Source organism: Pollachius pollachius (genome assembly GCF_949987615.1).
Source record: "Pollachius pollachius genome assembly, chromosome: 5".
In the NCBI taxonomy this organism is placed as follows: domain Eukaryota; kingdom Metazoa; phylum Chordata; class Actinopteri; order Gadiformes; family Gadidae; genus Pollachius; species Pollachius pollachius.
In genome coordinates, this window is record NC_136938.1 from 5,028,951 (window position 1) to 5,056,884 (window position 27,934).

The window sequence follows — 27,934 nt, forward strand, 5'->3', positions numbered from 1 at the left end:
AGGGGTCAAGGCCCAAAACACCCCCAAATACGTCAGCAAAGTTTTGCTTTGCTTTGTTTTCAACTGCGTGGTCTGTGGTGTCTTAACGCTTAAGTTACGATGCAATTAAATGACAGGGATATACGTTTCCACAAACAAAATAACTAGTATAACGACTGTTTTAAAATAGTAAAAACAGAACCGCAAACTAAATGACTATACCTTGAGAATGTGATTAAGGCGTGATTAAGTCTAACGTGTTTTCGAATTCCCTAAACAATACCGTTTATTGATGCTTATACCACACTAATAAGCAGCACACACTTGGATATTATTTGGTCTTCCAACCCCCTGGATAACTCTCATAATGTTCCTGGATTTGGGAACATTCATATGTTCCTGGATCGGCGTCAGACACGAACAAACATGATTTTGGTTGCATGCTCTTTACCTATTTCCTATGTTTCAGTAGTCAAGCCTCGCTGCTTCGTTCTATTGAAAACAAAGAAGCACTTAGAAACACGCCATGACTCAGTAGCCCCGACAGCCTGTCACTTACCGAGCCTTTGAACTGCGTCCTGGAGCCGCGCGCTGACGAATGGAACCGTTCCTTCTTCCTCTCCTGTTATGACTAAGCAGATCTGTAGCATGTCTTTGCTTTTGTGCATAATCCCTTTTTCTCGAATGTTACCGTGATGATATGGATACAAAGCGGATAGCAAACGAAAAGCTGTAGTGTTTGTAATTATTTCAGTCGGGGGGGGGGGGGGGGGGGGGGGGCCGTGCGCTTGAAGTGGGGGAAATGTTAAAATGACATTTAGAGAGTTTAACCACTGTTAAAAACATGAGTGAAACACTTAGCTTTAGGGCTCGGGGTCACAGAAATAAAAAAAACACACGGCCAGAACGACCGACAGCGTTTCCAGCGGAGCGGCCATCAGCATGGCTAATGGTGGCCTGGTGGGCTGTCAATCACCCCGACGAACGGACAATAGCGGGACGGAGCGAGGACGCTTGAAACTGCTAATTGCTTTTCCAAAGATACTGCTCACCGTGATGGGTGCACACACACAGGCGTCTCTCCCAGCTGCCTCTGTATTGTGGAACCCAGAAGTAATGCAGCAGCAGAAGCAGCTTCGGCAGTGTGATGCACATGCTCTCTCGACGAGAGGGTATGGGTGCAACACCCGGGCGTAATGAGCACAGCTACGTTATCGCAAAAACTTCCGGAAGAGGGGCGGGTAAGGATAAGGAAGGCACGTGCGGGAATCACACCCAGGCAGGAACATGCCAGGCCATGCCTGTGCTTCTCGTTCGCCCCCCCCCGTCGTGCCATACAGTACAGCTCCCCCAGTACCTGGGGAACGTCAGAGTTGAGCAAGGCACTTTTCTGGAGCCCGGCCCCCAGAGTGCTCGCAGCCAGGCCCGTGTCAGGCCAGCGCCAAGCAACACGGTCACAAATTGGAATGTGGTCCGATTCTGGGAAGACAGCCAGGATTTAAATTAGACAATAACCTCTGCTCTGTATACTGCGTTCTTTCACTCTCCCACTGCAGTCCGAGTCATTTGTTTAATACAGTCAGCGCCCCGGTGAAAAATACTCTGATATATGAGTCACTGCTCAGTAGTTTTGCGATTTTTTTTAAATTTATTTATATAGATTGAACGGCTGGACAGTTTGTTCTCGTCTCCTCGGCTGTTTATGAGAACTCCAAACGATATGGGAGCGCTGGAGATCCGACACACCTCTGTAAGCCCCGCGAATCAAAACATGTAGGACACGACAAGCAGTGAGCTAATGTAAAGTCAAAGCAAGGCCACAGACCACAGGCATTAGTAACAGCCTTGCGGTGACCTGAAGCTTCCTAATTGGATAATATCGTTTTGTGGTGTGTTCTTGTCCAGAAGTTTGACTACATTGATGTCCATCTCGGATTTAAATCGAAATCCATGATTTCTTTTTAGTTTTTTGCATGCATTCTGAGGCTGTGGCAACACAAACACATTCTGTTCCACCACATTACATCTTAAATGGAAAATATGGTTCATGTTTGATTATGAAACGCCAACTTAACCATCGTTTGGTTGAATGAAAATAAACACATTAAATAAACCCTTTTCCTTTTACTTACATGTGTAATGTAACACAATTATTCTATCCTCGAGTCAAATGGAATCCTGTCTAAAAACCCTCGACTCTGCACATTCCCAAGCCAGTTATAATGACTGTATTAGCCAGTAATGGCACCTTGGGAATTCAGAAATGTGTCTGTGTTGCTAGAGCAATAAGAGAAGACTCCACTCTGAGCAGCTTTCAATGGCTTTATTTGGATCAGGGTCCCAGAGCTCATAGCCATCCGACAAAAAGAAATAGCACACCACCACCATTGCCCTTGCCGAGAAAAAACAAATTAATTTCTACCCGCCCATAAAAAAAATTCCTTCCTTTCGTACGCCATTTTACCGTGCGTCTCAAATAGCAGCGCCCTTGAAGCCACGGCAGCCTTCGATTGTGTACTATAGCACGAGGATGTGTAAGTGGAGGAAAGTGAGTGTGGCTAACACCGCAGCTCAGATAGCATCTTCATGTGAAATGACTTCAAAGCCAGTGAGAGTGAGCAGCCTTTAGACCTGGCTGTAAGGCAGAGCCCCGGACAAGCCCGTCCAGCCAGCCACGACTACGCACTCGCTTTCTGAGGAGTCTTCTGTGCCACGGTGGACATTGGGAGAAAGCTGCACCACCATGTTTTCTGAGACCTTTCTGCTTTTTTGCTAAACCCTTTGTGGCTCCGGGCCAATGGCTCTGCACCCCAGCAGATCAAAGATGGAGCCCCATTTAGCTTGTGTGCTTTCTTTTAGGATTTGGTTTTAAGGGCTTTAAGCAGACACACAGTTTGTACGAGTGGGATGTTGAATGGTGACCTGCATCGTGTTGGAAGTAGTCGTTGTTGGGCCTTAAGTACTATTTTGACAAATGCCCAGGCCATCTTTGTTTTGGCAGCATCTCGCAGGCCTCTGGAGAGCGGGCCAAACCAAACATGTATCCTCAGCCTCATTGTGTTCATCGCTGGTGTAGCAGCAAGGTGGGGGAGGATGGGAACCGCACCGATGGAGAAGAGAAATATGCTATTCTGTGAAAACACATTACATCAGTCATCTGAAAATGTCCTTTAGTGACCCGTAGATAGATTAAATAAGGATAAAGGATGTGTGAAATTAAAAACACTGTTTCTGTGTGACAATATCCTGAATGGAGAAGAGATTATGCATCATTTTGGCAACGGCCCCATGTCGGTGCTAAACATGAACGTCACTCCGATGTAACTTTCTAAACACAGCGATTCAAACAGAAAAGGGTTTAACATATCTGTCATCAATTATATAACGAACGGGCTCCTAGAACACAATGCTGCACGGCGTGTTATGAAAACACGTGCGCTCTTTCTATTTGTTTAGGGTTGTCATTCTGGCAAGCTGTGCATACTTACTTTCATGTCTACTCTGTGTAACGCAGGGAGCTGGGGCCCCAGTCTGGTTGAGCTCCAAGCTAAACCCCTTGTAATTCCACGCTCTCGCATTTCATAGAAAAGTAGTGATTATATTTTCCATAAGTTACAGGGGAACACATTAACTCTCAAGTCAATCTGCGCGTGAAGCCAAGGCACCTCGACCACGATACTGAGTCAGAGGCCTGCGCTCCCGTCCACTGCCCAGGAGCTGCGGCGGTGGAACCAGGAAACAGGTGGTTCTTTTACGGCCTCCTGGAGCTCCCAGCGAGGGTCTAAACGGCCCCTCTAGGGGCCCCAAGCTTCATAAAGACCAACCGTGAAGATGCTAATCCAGGACGCAGCGGTCGCCAGTGGGAACAGCAGGGTAAAACAGAAGACCATCAGAGTATCTAGCTGAACACGACCGTCCACCTGCTTGAGACTAACCCTGGATCAGAACTCCTGGTATCTGGGCCGGAGCCATCTGCACGGACAAGACCCCTCCCACGTCGACAGGGATGGGTAGATAGAGGAACACGGAGATGATCCTTTAGGTGTTTCACCTAGAGGATTCATGCAGAGCATCTATGTGCTTTTAATGGCCTTCAAAAAATGGCGCTGGACCAGGGGAGTGTATATATTTGGTGTTTTTTCTTTTCACCGAGACCCAAATTGATTCGGCCCGCTGACCAGAACGGGACGCGTGAGCCAACGGGTGTGAGCACGCCCCGCCATGGGGTTCGCTTTACAAATGGACCGCTGCTGCTGAACACGTAAGGCAGGAGTGTGTACTGGAGGAGGGTGAGGGGGTGGTGGAGGTGGAGGAGAGGGGGTATGTATCTAAATATGTCAGCTTGGCACTGCATGTGTAGCGGCCCTGCTGGGCGTGAATGGGCCTTGTGATGGCGGAGAGGCAGCTGCAGAGTGTTTGCGCTGCACTGGCTTGTAAATGGACGGGTGTTTGGCAGGACGGGCCTGGGCATTCAGGAGATAACTCGCCCAGAGTTATTTTTGTTGTTGTTGTTGTTGTTTGAGCAACGCTGCGACCGGATCCGACCACGATGGATGGAACCATGAGGTTATGATGTTTTTTTCCCCTGGGTCTGGCTCTCTACCCTCATCTACCCTGAGTAAATGAAAGGTTGTAACCTGGCGTCACGCCAGGCACCGAAAAAGGAAATTGCAACATAAAAAAAAAAGAATACTAAGCAAATGACTCTGGGCTTCTCTGAATGGGCGGTTGGGTTTTAACGGTGATGTTTTTGCACGGTTTTTATAGAGAGCCACTGGAGAACATATTAACACCAGTGTCATGTTCCAGGGAACAGAGGCTGGGCTGTGATTACCCAGCTCAAGCTCCACTGTAAAATCACTTGTCAGCAGTTGATATGTTTCTGGAAAAGCTTTTGCCGCTGATTGAATTAGTTTGGGGCTTTTCCACGGGGCGGAGGAATGCGTCCACGTTTCTTACCTGCTGAAAGACAACACGGATATTGGGACTTTGAGATGTTCCCCTGTAGCCGGGCTGCGATGTGCCGAAGCCCTTATTTTTGTCGATGGAATAAAACCAACGTTGGCTTGTGATTTTGTTTCATGTGTGCCATCTCTTTGATTCGCTCCTGCTTTAACCTTGGGGTGTTCTGCTGCATTTATTCATGGGTCCATACTCTGAATCAAAGTGGGGTGAGTGTAGTGTGATAAATGCAGATGTAGGCAGTGCACACTCATCGGTTTGACTTGTATTTTCCCTACACGGAGAAGTCCATTGCTCCAAGCTGGCTCATGCAGGGCGAGATTTTCACAATCTTAAGAAAAGCAAAACTAGAAAATGTATCTTAGGCTGTTAACGGTTAAAGCCAACATCTTTCATGTAAACATGTGTGGGTTATGATTGTCAAAATCGTATTTTTCCTGAATATCTGTCTGGTTACCCCATCATATAGGGGTTGAGAGGGTGTCAGGTTGGTATATTGTGCTTGCCCCGAGGCTGGAAGCATTTTGTTTGCCATAATAGCTGCAAGACTGCTTATTTCCCAGCAGACGTATAGCTGAATATTCCAAGACTGAGGAGGGGGAGGACATTCAGTCAAGGGAAATAAAATAAACATTTATGTTTATAACATGTTTTTATGTATGTCTACGTAAATACCGCTTTGGAGGTGGACCAAATCATAATCATTCTGTTTAATCTGCCTCCAAACGCTCAATAATGGAGTAAACTGTTTTGTATATCATAACTATTTCAGTTAGAATAAATGAATCACACTGTTAACCAAAACATATGAATACTAATCCAAATTTGTGTGCTTGTCTCTTGATCTCCTTTGCCGTGCAGTGGTTTGAGTTCTGTCTCTGTGCAGTCTCTGCATGTGTGATGCAGCTTGCATGTAAGCTCCTTATTCTCCCCTGTCAAACACTTATTGAGGAAATCTGCTGCTGGTGCAGAAGAAGAAGAAGAAGAAGAAGAAGAAGAAGAAGAAGAAGAAGAAGAAGAAGAAGAAGAAGAAGAAGAAGAAGAAGAAGAAGAAGAAGAAGAAGAAGAAGAAGAAGAAGAAGAAGAAGAAGAAGAAGAAGAAGAAGAAGAAGAAGAAGAAGAAGAAGAAGAAGAAGAAGAAGAAGAAGAAGAAGAAGAAGAAGAAGAAGAAGAAGAAGAAGAAGAAGAAGAAGAAGAAGAAGAAGAAGAAGAAGAAGAAAAAGAAACATGCTGCGGCCAGGGCTTGCAGCCCAGTGTTGCCATATCTGGCACCAAGGGCTGCTGGTATTACAGAGCACCTTTAGCCATGAATTCACTGCCTTAATAAAAGTCTCCTATCCCAAAGAGACCTTGTTTTTCCAGCTACTCGGTGCAATCTGCTGGACACCCTCTTGCATGGATGTAGAGGAGATACATTTACATTTAAGTAAATTTTGTCAGAAGAAAGAGAAACAATATATCGCTGTCGGTACAGTAAGGACGTTCATAGAACCAAATGCCAAGCACTAACAAACTAGGTGGCTGCATAGGGTGAAATAGCCCACAAGAAATACAAAGAAACATGTACATTTTACATGGGGTTTTAGATTTTTTACGTTGGCGTACATATTTTGAGTTTGCACCCTCTTACAAATCTGTCGGCAGTGTTTGTCCGACATATCAAATCACTTTAATTGCACGGCGTTGGCTGTCATCAATGACCCATTTCTGCTCCTTACCGTCAGCTGTGCAGTCAATCCGCTCACGCCTAATTTACTTTGGCAGTTGACGTAATCAGCACGGCCATGAACATGAGCATTTAAACTCTGTCCCTCCCTTCCCTCCCCCCCTCCCCCCCTCCCCTCACCCTCTTTAATATGAATTGAGAATAACAATAACACAAGTTCCTCCCTGGTCAGGCTGCCTACCAACCCCCCCCCCCCCCCCCCCCAAGGGCTAGCCACGCTAGGCTAGTGTTTTAACGGTGAAGATTGATACGGCGGTGGCTGGGGACATTTCTCGCCATGTTAGGCACAGTTTTTTTCCGGAGATTGGAGACTAGTGTTTGAAGGCCCCCCCCCCCCCCCTGAAATCACAATAGAATATCACTCACAGAGATTGAGTCCAGAGATCATTGCGCCGGTAATTGGTGCCTTGCCTCTTTGATTGCATATTTTGCTAATGAAGCTAATGGGATTCATGCCAACATGGTATGCGGTGTAATTTCATTTAACATGACCTTTAACAATGTTGTCCCTCCGTTGTGCTTTCTCATTGTTAGGCTCTCAAATTAAAGATCATGTTTTGGGAAACACAATCCAGAGATAACCCAGCGAGTTAAAAACAAGCGAGTGTTGATTCTACAAGATGCATTGACAGATTTATGATCTTCTTTACTCCTTTCACTCTTAGCCAGGGGTAAGAATTGTTCTTTTTAGAACCAAAAACGACGTGCTGTTCTCGGGTTCAGTACAGTCCCATTCATGGTGAGGAGAAGAGAGTTGGAGGAAATGGAGACAGCCGCATGTGGCGCCCTATCTGTCCTGTAATCGCCACAATGTTCCCACTGCTTGAAAAGAAGGGGCCAAATCCGCCCGGCTTCAATTTGCTATCTAAAAGAAGTAGAGGGACAGGGTAACCTTTCTGAGATAAGCCCAACGTGGGGTTAATGATCAGCCAGGGCCGCTGAGGTAACCCAAGCATTTCACGACTCAAAGTTACACACAGCTGGGATGTGTGAGAGGGGGCGCTACGTATTGGCAGATGTTTCACAGCTGAACTTGCGGAACATCTGTCAATGAAATGTGCATTCTTGCATTTATGGATTTTTCTTTTCTGTTTGGATATTCCCCCATGTGTGGATATACATCTCAGAGCGGCAGGAAGCTGTGCTTCCAGTGTGAAGCGGCTTCAGGTACCGCTGGCTCCGAGGGGCCAGAGAGCCCAAACCACATGCTTTGGCAACTGCAAGCAGAACTGGTGTCCCCACTTATTGGTGTGTAACGCTGTTAACATTGCTGCTGATTTGCCAGCGCCTCTCCAAGGCATAGACTAATTAATGGATCCCACTCACAGTTGATTAGCAGCAGTTCCTTCGGTAATTACATTCACACACCAACCACGGAGAATAAAGGAAGAATAAGGGACTGAAAAAAGCAGAGACACAAAAGACGGGGGAAATACATTAATGTACTCTTCTGTACAGTCTGATCATAATTTGTTACTGCTATTGTTTGGCCCAGTGCTAAGATAAGAAACTGTTTTCACTCTGTCTATGAAAGTTGTGGGGCATTCATAATTTAAGAGTGTAATAAACACACAAAGGGGATCTGGCACGCGGTTGGAAGGAAGAGAGAGAGAGCGAGCACGGGGCCGTGTTGTCGGTGGAACTTCATGAAGACTCTGCTAGCTCGTGTTCTCCCCGCTCGCCGTGTGGGCTGGGTTTACACTGCTCAGTCACACAGAGGTGTATTGTGCTCGCGGGCCCAGCTGCTCACCCATAATTCTTCATTCTATGTCCCATTGTTCCTACCTGTCAGCACGCTTGTGTCTCAAAAGAAAGGAAGTGGCTGCCATTTTGCCAGCAGGCTGTGTGGGTGGAAGACGGGGGGAGGGAGGGGGTGGTGAGGGGGGGGGGGCGTGCAGCAACACCCTTCTACTCGTTCATTCACTTTTTTTATCAGTTTATTTATTCAGCCAAAGCGCCACTTTTTAACAGCTCATCTTGTTGTTTAACAGCCGAGCCTGATTGGAAATCAGTACTGCATGTGCAAACTTGGTTTGTGTTGGACGTGAACGACATGATTGATACGTCTCCTGCCTCCTAATTGACATCAAATATTAATGACAAAGACATGTATAAACCACAAATGAGGATCATCATCCAACATCAAATATGTATGTTCATTTGTGTGCTAATTAGTCACTTATCCCCCAATCGCTGCTTGTTTCAGTCCTTCCCACTTCCTACCCTGACGATGGGTAGGCCTGCTGTGGGCTCCTTGAAGCTAATAACCTGCCACTGCATGTTGATACTTTGCTTTGTCATGCAAACGCCTCTGTAATTGACATCCCATAATAGCTGAATGGGCCGGCCAGCTTCTCATTATCGTTGCGTTCAATTCGCTCAGGCCTCTCGCTGCGTCCCAATCACGGGGCCCTGGCGATGGGTGTGAACGTTGCCCAAGTAGTGGAGCGTGGATTCAGGGGGCAGACCCAGAGTGGGACATGCATTTTGAAAAGGGCAGTTTTTGGTAGGTTCGGGTTGCGATAGGTGTAAACGCTGATGGTTAATGTGGTGGTTGTTCTCTTCTGTTCCCAGTTCCAGAACAACAACTACATGAACATGACGGACGCAAGTGGAGCCCTTCTCGCGGCTGGCGACGTGAGTATGATTTGAGTCGTGTGATTGGCGAAATGAGTTGGGTCCCTCGTCTGCATGTCATTAGCTCACCTCTTTCATTACCCCAAAGAAAAATTATCCAAAAATGAAAGTGAGAACAACTGAGTGATGGGCAATAAGGTATTTATTTTGACCGCTGACCTCGTTTGAAAGTATCTGGATAAACAATTGACTTAAATTAGCTGTCAGTGCAGCGGCCTCACACACAGTTTGGCCCTTTAGCAAATATGTGTCAACCCTCAACATCGGCCGTGTTCCAACACTAAATCACTACCCTAACACCTCTTGTTAGCAACTGTAAATCAGCACCCTACAAGGACAGCCCAGGTAGAACACGTCAAAACAAGAGAGAGGTCCTGACAACAGAGCGAGACCCTGGCGCTGGTTTTGCTTTTCATGAGAGACAGTCTTCCTCCACCGCGAAATAAAAAGCAAAACAAGACGTAAATGTGTTCTAAATATACTGTTCTTAGTCTCCCTCCACCCACTCCACTGCCCTGTCATTAGAGACAAGTACACCAGAAATACCCATCATCCTCTGTGGCCAAACAGACTAATCTCATCTGACTATACTTCAAGATGGGTCTGCTTTTCAAACCCTAATAGAAGCTCAGAGCCTTGCCCGATGAAAACTGGATCTCATTGTCCGCTCGCCGCGTTTGTCCACATCGCCAACGGCGGCCATTGTTTCAGTTTTTTAATTAACTTGGTGTAGTGGACGCCACTGTGACATTCCACACAAAAAATGAAAAGGATAAATACGCCAATGTGGTCAACGTGTTTGGAGAGGGGGTGTGACCTTATGTCTGAGTGACTGCACCACAAAGCCCAAGAGCACTATGGGAGTAAGTTTTAATTTTACTCCACGTTTGCTTCGAGTGGGTGCTTCCTCTCTCCATTCTGGGGCCGCTGGGGGCCCCCGTACTTGAGGAGTGTGTGTGTGTGTGTACGTGTAGGAGGTTTGTGTTGTGTGAGGAGGACCCACAGCCAGCTGTGAGGGCCCCTCTGTGAGGGCCAATGCTAGGGAGAGAGACGGTTGTAAGTGAGGGGAGGGGGGAGAGCAGGGGGTACTAGTTGATAGAACCGCTCTGCTCATTTGCATTTTATCAAAGGAAACAACTGTTTCCAGCGTTACGGCCCAGATGGCGTTATGGAGGAGAGGGAGGGAAGAAAGAGAGGCCAGGGGAGGAAAGTGCAAGGAAACGTGAACAGTGTTCCAGACGCAGTGTTATTGTTCCGTGGTTTTATTCTTAATGATTGAGGCAGTTTTTCCAGCAACGCCCATAAAGAGATCAATATTTCTGATTACAATGTTTTTTACAAATGGATCCTATAATACGTTTCCCCGGTCGGGATGACTCTGTTCAGTGTGACCAAAGGACTGTGTTCTTAAGATTTATAATAAGTATGCAGGCTTTATTTACGATGCACTTACACAAAACATTAAACCTGATACACATTAAGATGAACAGTAGTATGTAGGTGAAATAGTTTATTCTTTCCCCAGCTGTATCTGCTCCGAGTCTAAGTGAAAAGCTCTCTCTTAACCTCCTGACTCCTAAATGTACAACCGGTTCCTGTGTGTGGATTCATAGTAATCCCCATGCAGCCATTACCGCTCTGTGCACAACTTATAATTAAGATACATCGGACGAAAGCGAAAGCCATCCTGCGCGTGAGTGTCGGAGCCATTTAGATAGCTGACATATCATTTACCTTATGCACTTAAGGGATGAGATAAGATGACCTCTGTGCGCTCCGGTAAAGAATACAACCCAGCAGGGGGAAAGGCTTCGCTGCTTCGCTCAGGGAAAACGATCCAGTTCCCCGAGATAGAGTTCCCCCTAACAGGTATCCGCTTACCTCCGCAATCCAATTAGAGAGGTGTAATGAACTACAAACATGCAGAAATGGCCTTCAGATATTTCAAATTCGGAATAATGTTGATTGGGGGAGCCACGGTGGGAGTTGCCATGCCGGCAGAGCCCTGCACTCAGAGCCGGTCGCGGTGTTGGAAACCGGAGCCTCCACACTGGCGCTATTGATTCCGAGGACGATTATATGCTGTAATTGCATGGTGCTGCCTTTAACAAGTCTTGGTTATTGCATCTGTGAATTGGATTACAAAGTTTATTGAAAGACAGGAGAAATTGACTTAGAAGTGTTTTCTGGTTGTCGGGTCTCCTCGTATCTGACGGGCTCGGCATCCGGGAAAGGAGAGGGACTGGGGAAGGGTTCGATGGGGGAATATCATCGTCAACGTCTATCCATCATCGCCTTGCCATTTTCCCTGTGCGTTTTCATCGCCCCAACCGGCCCAGTTAACGCTTATTGTCGTTTGCGCTTTTGTGTGAAAAAACACAGTGCTGATGTGGATGGTGTGCGTTGAGTTTAGTGAGATGAGTTCTGTCTTCTGTGTGCTCGATCAGGGTTTTATCGGAATATGCTCTGCTGCCACGTGCATGTCAAGCTTGAACCTTTAAAGATAACATAAATACTTAAGAATAAAGGTTAACGCTGTACAATAAGGAGACATTAATTACCCATTAATTAACATTGGTTAAAGTAGGGATAAGAATAAACAAACAATTAACAGTTAATTCACTTCAAACCCATGTTCTTGTACCCATAAATTAACATTTAAGGCTTGTTGTATTGCATTAGCTTGTAAGTATTGTTGTATTGCATTAGCATAAGGGTGAGGTTTAAGGTAAATGGGTTAGGGTTAGGATTAGGGATAGGGTAACCCTACCATCATTAATAATGTATAAATTACAAGTAAACATGAGCACCATTAGTAAATTATCGCTGGACCACAGAGTAACTGTTAAATAACTGTTAATTGTTAGCTGAGGCATATAACTGAATTCATTAATGTTAATTAATAAAGCCTTAATGTAGTGTTTCAGAATAAAGATCATTCATAGCCACGCAAAAAGCGGATCTCAGTGATCAAATATGAACTACTCACTATCTAACTATCAAAGTAATATCAAAATATGCTGCATCAAAATGAACTCAGAGGTCAAACAAATAGAAATAGAACTAACACACTCCTCTGCATCTACTGCTGAGGCCGGCCCACCCTGCTGCCTGAGAATACACAGGCAGCAGGGTGGGCCCTAACCAAACCAACACACCCATGGCCATGTTCGCACACTCACACACACACACACACACACACACACACACACACACACACACACACACACACACACACACACGTGCACACACACACACACACACACACACACACACGCGCGCGCACACACATTCACACACAAACATGCATACAAACACATAGGCATCGATGCACACACGGGGTTATATAAAACAAATGTCAACTGACTCTGCCCACATATGCTTTTGTCCTCCTTTAGATGTCCATGCCTACTTCACTCTGAGCATCTGGTCGGGCACTTGGCTCTTGTGAGCCTTTCAGAACAATTTAAATGGATAATCAGCCCACTGATGTGAATAAAGTGGATTGTGCATCTCTTAATCTGAGATCAGAGCCCCCCCTAAGCTGCTCCCCGTGCAGAATTAGACTGGCTTTATGTGAAGTGACACCAGACCGCGTGTTTGACTCGGTGGCACTCCATGGGCACCGCCAGACTCTCCACGTCTGGCACCAACAGCCGAGGGACGGCCGTGCTCCGCTGACAGCTGACACTGACTCCGCGCCCGCCGATGAGACACCAAACTCTGTGTCTCTATTATCAGCTTTGTGGGGATTTTCATTTGGCTCATCATGACCTGGGCGCCCCGGCCACAATAGACACACTCCGATATAGTGACCGCCTGTGGGACACGCGTCCATTTTGGAGATACCACAGTTGATACATTCGTTCGTACCGCCCTTCTGTTGAAGGTTGTTTGACATCTCTTGATCGGGTCTTTGATTCAGGCCACCGTGTGCCGTTCCTGTATGTGTGGCCTACATAGTGCTGCCCTAATTCAACGTACACAATTCAATAGCACTAGGAACCCACTTACACCAGCGAATGGTGTCAACGTGTGGCTGGGGGGAGGTGATTTAAATGGTACAAGTGATGGATTGTCTACAGAGTCTCTGTTTGACTCCAATGTTGACTCATGTTGCTTGTGTTGTGCATCAGGCACTTGCTTCATGCACCGAACAGAATTCATCCTTACAGAGAGTGTTCTGTTGAAGGGAGTAAGTGTAGGATTTGTTCTTGCATGAATTGCTTTAAATTGCCAATAAATAAACAAGATGTAATTCAACAAAGAAATGAATCCTTGCCCGATTCTCTCAGTTGCGTATAACAACCTGTTAGAACGAAAAGCATTATATTTAAACTGGGCCATTTTTGTGGGGAAAAGAAAGGAAGAGACATCTAAAAAGGATAATGGTTCATAACATTTCTACTTAATGTAACCTTTAATGTATTTTCAGACTTTATTAGGCACTATGAGTGTTCCTGAGCAGGCTGCAGTTCACTTAGCGGCCAAAGGGGGCAGTAATAAGAGGGATTTCTAATTCTTACCCATGAATCCTTAATAGTGCAGCGCCAAGAAGCCAAACTCTGAAGGCAAAAGGCTAAATCAGGACCTTATGATCAGCAGCTATGCAAAGCCATCCTGCTAATTCTGCAAAATACATGTAAAAATCATCACAAATACAGCGTAGTATATAGCTGAGTAGTAAACAAATATAAGTGTTTTTGTTGTATTTGTGCCTATCTGGAAAAATAAAGAATTGTGTGAACAAACTGGTTCTTGCAAAAAATACGGCGCCACCAAAAGCCACTATACACTAAAGCTGACTGAAAAGGATTATAGAGTGAATGCATGAGGAATGGGAGAACTGTATTAACTCCCCTTTACCACTGGAATTCATCAGTGCTTGTCAACTCAGCTGCCCTGAGTAGACAATGAATTAGTTTCAAGTATCCATGTGCTGATGCAAGCTAAGGGAACATTAATATTCTCTAATCAAGGGCTGTGTTGGCATATTGCCTCTGCAGCCCCCTCCTGTTATTCTATCCCCTTGTGAAAGCAAATTAAGGCTGAAAGAAGCAGGACAGGACGAGCATTGTGAACATGCTTGAGTGTTATGTATCGCTGCCTCTCACCTCTACTGTCCGTGTAGTATACTAAAAAGAGTTGAACTGGAAGAACTGGAAGTAAACAACAACAGCAAACGTGTCAGCGCACTCAATACAAAATCTATATAATCAATTTAACAAGCAATCAATACAAACAAATGAATGCTAAAACTTCCCCCTGCAATCTAATCAACAGCAATGCAACAAGGCACATGTTTTTAAACCAATTACAGACAGAGAAAGCTATTGCAAAATGTATGGACACACTTAAATGTTTTCTGGTTTTGTGAGTCCAAAACCTTATTCATTTTCTATTGGTCTCCTCATCTGTTTCGGTAATTAAGTGCAGTAGTGCTGGAGAAGAAATTGCAGAAAAAGACTGCTCTTATGGACATCTGGATGTGGTGAAATAAAGTGGTTGTTGATATTTTAACAGGTCTCTCAACATTGGGCAGGGCAAGTTTGAAAGAGGTGAACACTCCCAACTGTAGGAAAGTCAAATAAGCAGATGAAGTGTGACCAAATGCTTTAATTTAAAAGCCAGGAGGATTTACGTGTTTGATGAGAAAGAAAGCAGGCCAGGGGAACAAAAAGAAACATTTCCAGCCGTCCCAAGCATTATAATCTATCAAAATGTTCCCTAAACCCATCTTCTCATGACATGTACTTTTCTCTGCACTTCAGCCCAACATTTCCATTCCAAAGATTAAGGACATTTTTTCCGGTATCCTCTCTTCTTTGATTGCTGTTTGATATTCTAGCATTTTGCTCTTTTTCACTCTGCTCAAAGTGGACTTAAATAGGTTGAGGAAATGTAACATCTCAGTGCACTTCTCGACAAGTCTATTTGTGCTGAACTAAAAGACTCCCGTTCAGAAACAAAGTTGTTTGATTTAATCCCCCCATGGTTTCCGCCCGGCGCGCTGCATCTAACTCAACCACCGATGCCTTTTGGTTAGATGTGTTTGGTGAAACTGTGTTTTTGCGGCCCTTTTTCTCCATAGACGTTCCACACGCCCAGTTTGGGGGATGAGGAGTTTGAAATTCCACCAATCACCCCTCCACCGGAGATGGAGCACGGCCTCACGTTATCGGAGGTGCACTCTCCCTTCCAGGGGGGCCAGGAACCGGCAGCTCAACACCGGGTTCCCTTAACCCCTCAGTTCCCCCCACAGAGCTTAGAGCTGCCCTCCATTACCATCTCACGCAACATGATGGACCAGGACGGGATCGCTGGCAACAATGGCCTACCTGCGGTGAGTGCTACATTGTGCACGCACAGCATGCCCAGATGATATTCAACATCTTGTTATGCATGTACATATTCACGTTTGATTTACCGTTTCGCAAGCTTTTGTCCATATCGGAGACTAGCACGATGATTTGGTTGGCAACAATACCATCACATGTAGTGTTCTTGTTACTATATATTAGTGGCTGAGCAATTGCATGTGATGGAGGTAAAAGAAATAAACACTTCGTTCTCACATGTTTGTCATTACGGGGTCACCATCACGGGGGTTAAGTGTGGCACATATAGTCAGTGCCGCAGCTGGCCATGCTAACAACACGGGAGGTATGCTATATGCTCACATTGAGTAAATGTCATGAAATTGTTTAACTAACTGTGAACACAAAACACAAAACGTCTACACACATTGGCCGTGATCCCCTCTTCGGAAGGCGAGCAGATGGGGTTGGATGGCCGGTGTTATCAGAGTACAAATACTATTCAGACCCAGAAGGACTGTGGAAATGTCCCCCCAAAGCACCGCTTTTTCACGGCCTCATAGATCATTCATGTTCCTCCCAGAAGCACGACTACTGTAAACCCTGATGCATGCTTCTGTCTGCTGTCACGTGAGGCCTTTGTTGGGCCTTTGTCTGATATCCAACTTGTTTCTGCTTTTGTATTATTCAATAGCATGGAAGTGTGTGGGCTTTAGGTTCAGCTCTTAAATAAAGATGGCTGGCACTTGGCGTTCTGGAATTAGCTACAGGCAACGTTTAGTGTACAAGTACGTTAAGTACAGAGCTGTATAGTTTATTTAGGAAATTAAAATAGATTTTCTGGGGAAAGTGCTGCCCTTCAATGACACAGATGGTCAGATTCAGCAAAGGCATAAAAGCAGATGAAGAATCGTCTCTTCACTCTAATGTTTTGTGCTATAGATTTTAAGATTGTTATCTCAGAAGAGAAAGACATTTTCAAATGCCACAATCAGATGAGCATTGGGGAGGAAAAAATTGAAATGTCACTGCCTGACTAGTTGTCTTACAGACCTATTACGAAATGGAAGATTCATTTCGGGGCAAAGACATGGAATAATGAAGACATGCAGAGGGACTGAGTTGACCTTGTAGACCTCAAAACCAAATTATGGTTATAACTTGGAAATGGTTGGAAATCGTTGAAGATACAAGAATATACACTCTCTCTCTCCCCCCCCCCCAAACACAGCAGTGATATGGCATATTTATTTACATTCCATATGGGAAGAGGCTATACGTGATTATGGCACTTTCTCATGCTGAGCCTCATGCTGCTGGCACACTGTTAAAATAATTGAAGGTTTTTTTTAACTATCTCTGCGGCGTTAACGGCACTGAGTCTCACAGGGCGTTCGCCTAAAGAATTTTCATTTCATGGTCAGTTAAGCTTTCTACATCTGGAAGAAACGGAACCTTGACACAATTACATTCCTGACTGTTCTCGCGACTTGCTGGAGGATTAGATTTGATTCTCTAACATTGTTCCTCTTTAACACCATTTGCATGGCTCATGTCTCTGATTGTGTGTAGACTCCATTAAAAAAGAAACACCAGTGAATGAATGCGGGGTTTTCTGCTCCTTTGCCTCGTGGCCTTGCGAGCGAGGCGGGACTAGCGCCGTTCGTTATCACTCATCACACATTGTAAGGCAGCACACAGGCTTAGGGTGGCCCATCATTCTCCCTGCAAATGGGATTGATCCCCAAAAGTCAAGAGACAATACGCAGAAGAAATTCAATTCATCTGCATCTTTATCTTCACTTTGAGAAAGGAACACAACTTGAAATGCGATAAGGGACTGTCTTTTGATGGATTCCTTTTACAATAAACAGTGGTTTAGCGTGGGGGGGGGGGGGGGGGGCTCTTATAAAGGATGTTTTGTGGTCGTGTCAGTGTCTTAATAATGGAGTTACAGGGTCATATATGCATGCACTTTGCATTTAGTGTTTTCATTTCGATTTAGCTCCATGCACAGTGCACCTCTGCATGCAACCCGTCTCTGCTTTCTATAGGGGCTGAACGGTCTGTAAAGAACCCTCTTTATACCCAATCAGAATCACTTTACCTGGGCTATTTTCGGAGGTCCCATCCATGTCATTGCTCTGCCAAGTGTTCGACTAATTTCTCTCCCCTAATGCTGAGCATATGTCTTTGAAATTGGCCACAGATGCGGGGGGCTTGTATGACAGGAATACGTGTTCTCAGCTGCACAAATGCCTGGCAAGGCCCAGCATCTGAAGTCGTTATTTATTTAATCTGCTCTCCTAACAAGCTTCTGACTCGTTTTGGTCTCCCAGCATGTGTCCTGCTGATTTGTGATTGAATCTCAATAGTGCCAAATAGTAGCAGAGTCGGAGCTGCCAGCCTGGCTTTATTCACAATCTCTACTTGATGCTCTCCCCGCTGCACAGCGAGGGTCCCTGGGTACTATTTCAGAAAGCACCTGGTGCCTTCATCTTTACCAGCCTTTCCTTTTCTTCCCTTCCCTCGGAAACGGTAAAGTTCACCATCGACCCAGCAGCCAGCCACCATTGGGTTGGAATAACACGGTGCAAACCAGGTAGAAAAGGCGCAAAAGGGGTGGCTTTATATCAGGTGTGAGGTAACGTCTCTTTGGTTGGCTGGTTGCTGTTTCTGATTCATTAGGACTACAGCCGTGCACCCATTATAAAAGATAATACCCAATCAGAGTTGTGACCTCATGCATCTCTTTGCGACTGCTTGACATACAAGATTGGGCCCCAGCCGGCCATATATGCAGCTTTTTGCTCACACGGTTCAGTACTCTCATATATTGTGTAGTTCATCAGTGAACCTAACACCCTAAATGTTGACTACACACAAACCCATATATCCCGAAATCAAATGGAAAATGTGGCCACTGTTGCAGAAAGCATGTGTTTTACACAGTTTCTTTTTTTTCCTCGTCTTATCTCCCTTCAAGCCAAGTGGCACTGACATCAGTTGTACATCAATTTCAGAGAGTGGATTTTTTTCACTCCATTACATTTTTTTTTTCCCCTCTCTCAATCTCTATGCGTGTCTCTCTCTCTCTCTCTCTCTCTCTCTCTCTCTCTCTCTCTCTCTCTCTCTCTCTCTCTCTCTTTCCTCTATCGCTCTCTGTCACGACAGCCGGTCATTGTGACACACTGGGGTCAGTCAGAAATGAAAGATATTCATGCAGGCGTGCAATGCTAGTAATGAAGTCTTGGCTTGACCTTCTGCATGATTGATTCTGTAATTTGGTTTTCTCAGGCTTTGCTCAAAATGTAATGATGTCATGTTGAACATGTTTTAAATACCCATAGTGCATCAGGAGATATGTGGAAGGGGTTTTGGCGAGATCTGGGAGAGAAGCGCCAATTGGCCCCATGGTGTGTGTGTGTGTGTGTGTGTGTGTGTGTGTGTGTGTGTGTGTGTGTGCGTGTGTGTGTATGTGTGTGTGTGTGTGTGTGTGTGTGTGTGTGTGTGTGTTTCCACAAGGTGAGTTTTAGATAGATTTGATTTAGAGAGGTAAGGGAGAAAGGACACATTGCTAGAGAGAGAGAGAGAGAGAGAGGGAGAGGTGTGTTTGACTGAGACAGGGCAGCGGAAAGAAAAACAATTTATCTTCATGCTATTATAGCCTTTACTGGCATTCAAAATTCCATTTTTCTCATTTGGCTTAAGCACAGACTTCAGCGGGCTGCTGAAAATGGAGGAAAAAAAAATAAAATGATGTCCCCGTTTAGAGGCCGAGTAAAGGAATATGTGCAGAGCACTGATAAACTATCTTTAATAGGACTGACCTTTCATGCTGGCGAAAGTTACTGGGGGATTCATCCTTATAATTACCATATAGATGATTTTGCCCCTCTCCTGCCATGGAACATTTCCAAGAGCTGGGCTGTTGATTGAATGGAAATTGAACTTGTTAACATTCTTTTCAGCCTGTTATAGCTCACATGGTACCACTGTTCATAAATTCGCCCCCTCTCCAAATTCCTATTTGCAATATCTGCAACAACAGTCGCGAGCCGTATTTATTGACATTACTGTTTATATTTGTATTCCTTAACGTTGGGGATAAGAGATGCGAGCTATCTAGTCCCAACACTCCTATTCATTGGCTTCTGAGCTCTGTGAAGGCACCACCAAATATTCAATGCTACCTATAGATACATGTTGTGTTGTTTGCATAATTCTGGTTGTTTAATCATTTATTGGAATAGAAACACGAGCAATATTGAGGCAGATATGAATTAGACCGTTTGGATCACAATAGACCGTTTGAAAAATATAAAACGGTGTTGTTATACTATGTATGTATCATGTCCCAACCTCCATATTTCTTATGCAGATTTCTCCGGAGATTACCCTAATCTTAGTGGTTGATTTGCTCTCTTGGTGTCAGCATGGGGTGTGACTGCAAAGATGGTAAACATGCACATACATAAACGAAAATGCACGTGCACAGGGTCCAACCTGAGAAGGCTGAGGCGCGCGCAAGTCGACCACTGTGCAACCGAGATAAGGACTTTATTTGCAGATTTATGATGACTATCAACCTTTCTAGTAAGAGGCCTACCGGAGCTGCAGACAATGCTGCAATCAATATGCAAATGAGACAGCGTAGAGACCAACTTGTTATGGATTTTTATTCATAATCAGCAGCACTGTTATTTAAGACGGAAAAAGGATGTCAGTTATTGCCGATTGTTTTTCCTCGCAGCATAGCGTTTGTTCAAATCAGGGCCCTTTTTACTATCACTGCTATTTTATATCAATACATGAAGTGGAAAATCATTGCCTCTGTCATGAAAATGTGGCAGAGCGCTTATCAATCTAACAAGGATGATATGTTTTAGTGGGGGATATTTAACTGTGGCAGGTCCCCAAAATGCACGGCATCTAAAAGCCATTTTGAGGAAATCACCATATTCCAAATAAATGGTGGAATGGGCCATTGCTCTGAGTCAAAATTGCATCGTTGGGATTGGGTGAGGGTGCTATTATACAGATGGCTACGACTAATGAGCTCAGTGTGTGTCTTTGATGTTCTCAACGAGCAGAGAGCAAACTGAGAGCCATCGTGTTCCCAATAATGAAGATGAGGAGAACACTTTGGGCAGGATATATGGAAATCAGAGTCACTCGGTCAATGCTTGTTTACTTCAGCATTTTAAGGAACAATACTTGAAGGCATGCGATGTGTTCGTGCTGAGGAATATTCTCTGCACGTTTATAAAGAATGTGTTTTGCAGTTAGCAAATATCGATTCTGATGAATGCGCGAATGCGAGAGATAAATTGCGTTTGATGATTTGATAGGTGGCATTTATCACAAAGAGTAGTCCTGACACGGAGAACAGAAAATAATTTATAGATCCAGCGTGTTTGTTTGAAAATGCTATTATGATATTGTTTTTGAAGGCGGCCGTTCACAAGGTCCTTTCAATGAAGACAGGTGCGCCGCGGTTTATCATGTGTTGATGGAGAGATTGAATTCTGCACCGCTGAATACCCGATGGATCTACCTAGGGAGAACAAATCCTGGCTTCTGTTGTGTTCTATTTTCCGTCGCCGGTCCATGTCACTTCTACCGGCGCTCTGATCAGTGTCACCTCTTTGGAAGCGGCAGTCCACTTCATTTCACCCCGGTCGCAATCAATGCATACACTAATGTCGCCACTATGGTGAGTCTCTTTCGAGAGCCCAAAATGTCCACAGGAGAGGACCAGACTCAATCTTTTAGAAAATATGTTATTATACTGCAGCCGGGACAGTGGAAGGCAGAGAATCTGTCCGAGACACTTACATTTTATCCTCTCAACCAGTTGATTTATGGAGTTGATTATACAGAAGTATTTCTTCTACTCTTTGGCAGCCAAAGTATGATCTATGAAAGCAGCCGCAAAATAGAATTCGGTCTCTAAACGTAGCCGGGCTATCATTTCTCCGTGGCCCCGTCCCCAGAAGCAGGGGGAGGTACACCATTTAAAAAGTCACATTTCGCAGAAAAGTACAGCGTTTTTTAAGGTTATGGGGCACCTCAATCGAAGGAATCGGTGAATAATGGTCACATACAGACGGACACTGAATGGATCTGTCCGTTTTTATATGAGGGGTTAGGTTTTAGTCTGAGTGGATCTGAGGGTCCACTTGTGTACCCATGTCTTTTGAGACCCTCCAGGCACCAAAAAAACCCCGTCACAGATTTCCATACAATAGCTCTTTTTCTTTAGTGAATCAATTGATTTCTGTTGCCCTCGCTATTCCTGTCTTAAGAGGAGGGCGGCTCCCCTATCAAGGCTGTGGATCCTGGACGGAAATGGGGCAGAGTGACATGTGATCTATCCGGCCGGCGCCCAGTGAGATATTTCAAGGCTACGGCTTCTCAAGCCTTCTCCGGGCCGGAGGAACGCCACATTCAATAGGCCGGTGAATAGGGAGGCGGCGAGCATCAATAAGGGTGGCATTGCATTGTGCACCCCAGATAATGAATCCCCACAGGTCCTGTTCTGGGGTAATCCTGGGTTGATATGTTTTTTGTCATTCCCCAGCCCTACTTTTGTATGGGAAACCCTGTTTTTCTTCCTTGTGTCATATTTATAGCATACACTGTGCCACATGCGTAAGTGATATACTGGACATTGATACATAAATGACTAACACTAACTAAGGTTCTGGTCAATGATACGATATGAAACCTTGTTTTCCTTCTTATACAGTGTACACAAACGACAGTCTGTATATACTGTGTCACATGTTTAAGTGATATGCTGGACATTGATACACAAAAGAGCAACACTAACTACGCTCCTGGTCAATATTGTTGATACGAAACCCTTAATGCTCGAAAACGTTGTGAACATGGAATCTCATCGCAGCGCTTCTTGTTCTCCCTGTTCTTCTACAGAACCTGGGACCCGGCCACCTCCGCCAGTACCCCTCAAACCAGGCCATGATGATGAGGTCCCTCATCAACATGAACAACCCCAACGGCATGATGCCCCGCGGTCACCTGACCACCATCAACCAATCCCATCTCAACGCGCAGCTCGGCGTCAACATGTCCGGCCCCAACAACATCACCCACACCTCTCCGTCCCCGCCCACCAGCAAGTCGGCCACGCCCTCCCCCTCCAGCTCCATCAACGAGGACGACCAGGATGACAGCAACCGAGTAAGCAGACCTGGGATCTGTTAGTGAACCAGTGACAGCAGACCTGGGATCTGTTAGTGAACCAGTGACAGCAGACCTGGGATCTGTTAGTGAACCAGTGACAGCAGACCTGGGGTCTGTTAGTGAACCAGTGACAGCAGACCTGTGATCTGTTAGTGAACCAGTGACAGCAGACCTGGGATCTGTTAGTGAACCAGTGAAACCAAAGGTTTGGAAAGTCCTCTCGGGAAGGCTCTGCAGGACTAGAGATGCTTTCGTATGCTTCAGAGAATGCGACTGTAAATATTCACCAATCTGGTTGACCATCTGCATGACAGCAATTGTGTATGGAAATGTGTGATTATTTTAATGGAAGCGCAGTTGCTCATGTCTGTCCTTTATCGTCCCATGTGGTCAGTAATATATTTTTGTTCCATTGTTTGGCAGTGTTATAGCTTTTAATAAATAATGCGAAAAAAAATGGACAACAAAAGGATGAGGCGTTTTCGCGGCGGAGCCTTTTCTTAAACTATTCATTGCCCTATGGATTCACGGGCGGGAGCATAACAACGGGCGCCAGTCGTGTCTGTGTCCTTATCTAAAGGAGATCGTGTTCCTTTGGCAGGTCATCGGGGAGAAGCGGCCCGCGCCCGTGGACCCCTCCAAGAAGCCCAAGACTCCAAAGAAGAAGAAGAAGAAGGACCCCAACGAGCCGCAGAAGCCGGTGTCGGCGTACGCGCTCTTCTTCAGGGACACCCAGGCTGCCATCAAGGGCCAGAACCCCAACGCCACCTTCGGCGAGGTGTCCAAGATCGTGGCCTCCATGTGGGACGGCCTCGGCGAGGAGCAGAAACAGGTGAGGCCTCCGCCGGCGAGACTGGATCCACCTCGGGCTTGAAATAATGTTTCTTAAGGGAGTTTTTTTCTTGCCACCTGGGGGGCTAGGGTTAGGGGGGTGTCATAAATATATGCCCTGTTAAGGCCTTTGAGACTGTACCTGTGATTAAGGGCTATACAAATAAAATGCATGATTTAAATATTAAGATGTGTATCACCCGAGCTGAAGTAGAGAATTATTTCTAAAACGGGGCATTTATAATATATGTGTGAATTAATCTGTGCGTAAACTATTTGTAAATTTAATGACTTGGCCTTTTCTGTTCGTCCCAGGTGTACAAGAGTAAAACAGAAGCTGCCAAAAAGGAGTATTTAAAAGCACTCGCGGCATATCGCGCCAGCCTGGTTTCCAAGGTGAGAAAACATTTCCTTCCTACTTCTTCGCCTGTCAAATGTGTTCATTTGAAGATGTTTAAAATGTAAAATATTCATTGTCGATATAACCAGCCTTCTGGATGGCATTAAAAACCTCCATCCACCTGGACGGCACCGTCTTAAAAAAGTACCAAAAAACAAATCTCGATGACCTCCGGGAAGCTAGCTCGAGCCCCCCTTACCCCCCCTCCCTCTTGCGCACTTAATGTACGTTGTATGTCCCGGCACTTAAAAATATAACTTAGCGAGCTATCTAGCGTCTTATCCTAGCTATCTCTGTTGTATACGGGGAATGGGTTAACCTAGCGATTGTTAGTGCTTGACACTCGGTTCTATGAACCTCCTTACTGTACCAACAGCGATACATTGTTCTTTCTTTCTCTTCTCCCAAACGTACCTATTCTAAGTCCCTTTGGACAAAAGCGTCTGCAAAACGGCCTTAAGGTCAATGTCAATGAGTCTGTGTGTGTTAGCCCTGGCCTCAGCGACCCCCTGCCTCCCTCGTGTCCCCCGCAGGCCGCCGCAGAGTCCGCCGAGGCCCAGACCATGCGCTCGGTGCAGCAGACGCTGGCCTCCACCAACCTGTCCCCGGGCATGGTGCTGCCGTCGCCCCTCAGCCAGCTCTCGCCCATGCCCTCGCCCGGCCTGTCCGCCCTGCAGCAGGCCATGCCGCGGGCCATCGCCCCCAAGCCACTCCAGATGAGACTAGGGGGCGGGGGCAATCAAATGGGGTCCTCGGCGCCGGGGGGCCACCAGAACAACGCCCCCTCCGGGATGCCGCCGCAGATGCTGGGCCAGATGGGCGGCGGCGGCGGCGGCGGCGGCGGGGGCCAGGCCGGCTCTATGTCCCAGATGAGCCCGCCTATGCCCGGGGGGCCGCCGCAGCAGCACTCCATCCAGCACATCCAGCAGCAGCAGCAGCAGCAGCACCAGATGCAGAAGCACCTGCAGCACCACCAGATGCAGCAGCAGCAGATGCACCACCAGCACATCCAGCAGCAGATGCAGCATCAGCATTTCCAGCACCACTTGCAGCAGCAGCTGCAGCAGCACCACATGCAGGAACAGCAGCAGCAGGTGCAGCAGCAGAGGCAACAGCAGCAGCAGCAGCAACAGCAGCACCAACAGCAACAGCAGCAGCAGCAGCAGCAACAGCAGCAGCACTTGCAGATGCAGCACATGCAGATGCACCAACTGCATCAGCAGCAGATCCAGCACATCCAGCAGCAGCAGCAGCAGCAGCAGCAGCAGCAGCAGCACCAGTCCCAGTGTTCCCCTCCCCAGCACTCTCCAGGCACGCCCCACTCAGTAAGCGGCTCCAGCTCCCTGGGTAGCCCCCAGCCCTCCAGCCAGCCTCAGCAGCCACACCCCTCCCAGATCCAGGCGCACGCCCAGGCCATGTCCCAGGTCAGCATCTATTGAGCCAAAGCGCAGAGTCCCTTTCTCAAAGAATAATAAAAAGCATCATTCTAGGTTGCTTTTTCTAAGTTGCACTTAAAAAGTGTGTCAAAAGAAATACGGGAATGTTATACAGGAGAATTTGTCCATTGTTATAGACGGATATGCACATATGTGTACAGAGCGCGAATACGTACGGTGGGTTTTGTCTACGAAATAGGCTGAGCTGTGAGGGGAGATCCCGGTGGCAGGTTTCTCTGCTGGGTCTTTAAATTGTGTTTGTTTCTTTAGGTTTTGTTGTGTTTCTTTTCACTGTCTCGTACGGGGGAAGACATGAATGTCTTTTTGCCGTTTTTATTTAACAATAAAGCTTTATTTATGAGATCAGAGTTGTCAGTTCCGTCTAGCGAATGGATATTTTGAAGTTATTTTAACAAAACCTATTTCGAACGGAAAGATTCCCAGGTAGCGTGTTCTGGAATGGTACCCACAAATCAATACCTGTTACGACACTGGCCAGTATACTCTGAGACCCTCTCGCTGTACCTCTCTTTCACCCCTCATTCCTTCGATGTAATTGATTAAAAACTGGCCAGGAGGAAATGATCAAACCATCACATGATGTAGGGGGCTGAAGTGATTTCTCAACACATTGGACTCACGTCACAGAGACAAGACAAAGGCTCCAGGACAAGTAGTGGAAGAGGAGTAGAGTGGAAGAGGAGATCTTTGGCTGTGTCTCACTGAATGAAGGACAGAATAGACTGACAAACACTGCCATGAATCACCTGCATCACCCTGTCATCGACTGTAGCTGTAATCTGCTGTACATGTTTGGGAGAGAGGAGCCATCACTGTTCTCTGCTGAGTTCCCTTCACCATCCATTGTGTGTTCCTGGCACTCCAAAAACAAGAAGACAACAAAAGATTCCCCCCCTCTGATGTGTTTGGTTTTTACTTCAGACGTTTAATAATTAAATTATGTTTTTATTTTGTGTATTAAAGGGATATTTTATTGTTCATACAAATGTCAGGACCGAGGCAGATGGTTTCACGAATGATGTATTTTTACACTATTCCTCGGGTCCTGATTTGTCTCAACAACAAAAAAAGCATTCAAAAGAAGACTCTAAGCCAGTTTGTTGCACTGTCAAAGCCAATTGAAAAACATTGGGGGGTATTTTAGCCAGCTGTACATAGAATTCCTAAAAAATAAAATGTTGTACATTTTTCATATCACTTGTTGTAAAGTTTTAATATGTAAGGCTTTAATTAAAACGTTGGTAAACGACCTGTGGATTGCTATATCACATAGTGCATTTATGCTCTTTTGTACTTTTTTTATGAGTTCCATAGTGGCATTTCTTTCCTTTTGTTTTTCGCTTATAAACCAACTGCTTTTGAAAACCTGTCGATAGATTATTGGTATGACGTTCTTTGAGCAACTTGATTAGTGGAGATAATTCAACCCTTGGATTCTGCTTGACCATGAAGACAAACACGGAGACATTCCATCACTAATATGACCGTAGCCATAATTTTGTATGAAGTATTATATATTTCTTTGTGTCTCTTGATGATCAGAATTAAAATAACAATCACAAATATTTATTTGAAGGAATTGGCTCATTTCCAAGACTATTAGCCATACTTTTTATGAAGTATTTGTTTTTGTCAACCTGTTAGCTATTGGAAATAAAGATAAATACATTGATACATATGTATAGGATTCCATTCTTCAAAATCGAAAAAATATCATTCTTGAAAAATGCGTAAAGTAGAGAAATAGTATGAAAAAGACCGATCTTGTTCGTGGTGATACATGACCGGTACGTGTCATTAAGACACCAGTGTTCACCAGGGTCGTCCACAGGAGCCGATGTAACGCCTTGTGGAGACACAGACGAGAGCGGGGCGGGTCAGCGTGTAACTGGTGCTTGTCTCAACAGCTTTGCCTTCCTCAAACACGAGTGCTTCGGATTCAGCCCCTTTCTCACTCCCTACAACGCTGGGTCATTTCCAAGTCTTCCCCAGAGAGCTGCTGAGCTCCCCTTGAATAATACGGGGAGTTGTAGGGGTGGGGGGAGGGGGGAGAAGGCAAACAATAATTATCATATCTCAACAATGGGCTGCAAAGCCATGGCCCTGGGAAGGTCCTTATTTTTTTGTGCAAGGCGGTTCAAAGACTTCTTAACACAGTTTACTCAAAACCACGCATCTTCTGGAGAGTGCGTTACCTCTGGTTACGTTGTCCATGTCCGTACACCGACATGCCCGCACGCCGTCCCGGTTGTTCGCCTGTTGTTCTGAAACAGGGTGCTGTTGTAGGTAGCTCTGCCGATCGGTGTTTACATGATGGCCGCTGTGATTAATCGCAACATCTGTCCTGTCAGAGGACGAGGGAGTGAAGAGGTCTGCAGGAAAAACTGCAGAGGAGCACACTGACAACCGTCTTAAA

The 27,934-nt window shown here is 45.7% G+C and overlaps 1 protein-coding gene across 1 annotated transcript in view; it reads left to right on the plus strand.

Annotated features, from left to right (window-relative positions):
• Positions 1-27,000, plus strand: part of tox3 (TOX high mobility group box family member 3) — a 38,627-nt gene extending 11,627 nt beyond the window's left edge. Inside the window, exons 2-7 of the mRNA XM_079736676.1 lie at positions 9,242-9,304; positions 15,396-15,647; positions 22,561-22,827; positions 23,432-23,662; positions 23,977-24,057; positions 24,595-27,000. Of these exons, the coding sequence (XP_079592802.1) occupies positions 9,242-9,304; positions 15,396-15,647; positions 22,561-22,827; positions 23,432-23,662; positions 23,977-24,057; positions 24,595-25,500 (1,800 nt within the window). The 3' untranslated portion in view covers positions 25,501-27,000. The remainder of the gene's footprint in view (positions 1-9,241; positions 9,305-15,395; positions 15,648-22,560; positions 22,828-23,431; positions 23,663-23,976; positions 24,058-24,594) is intronic.
• Positions 27,001-27,934: the final 934 nt, after the last annotated feature.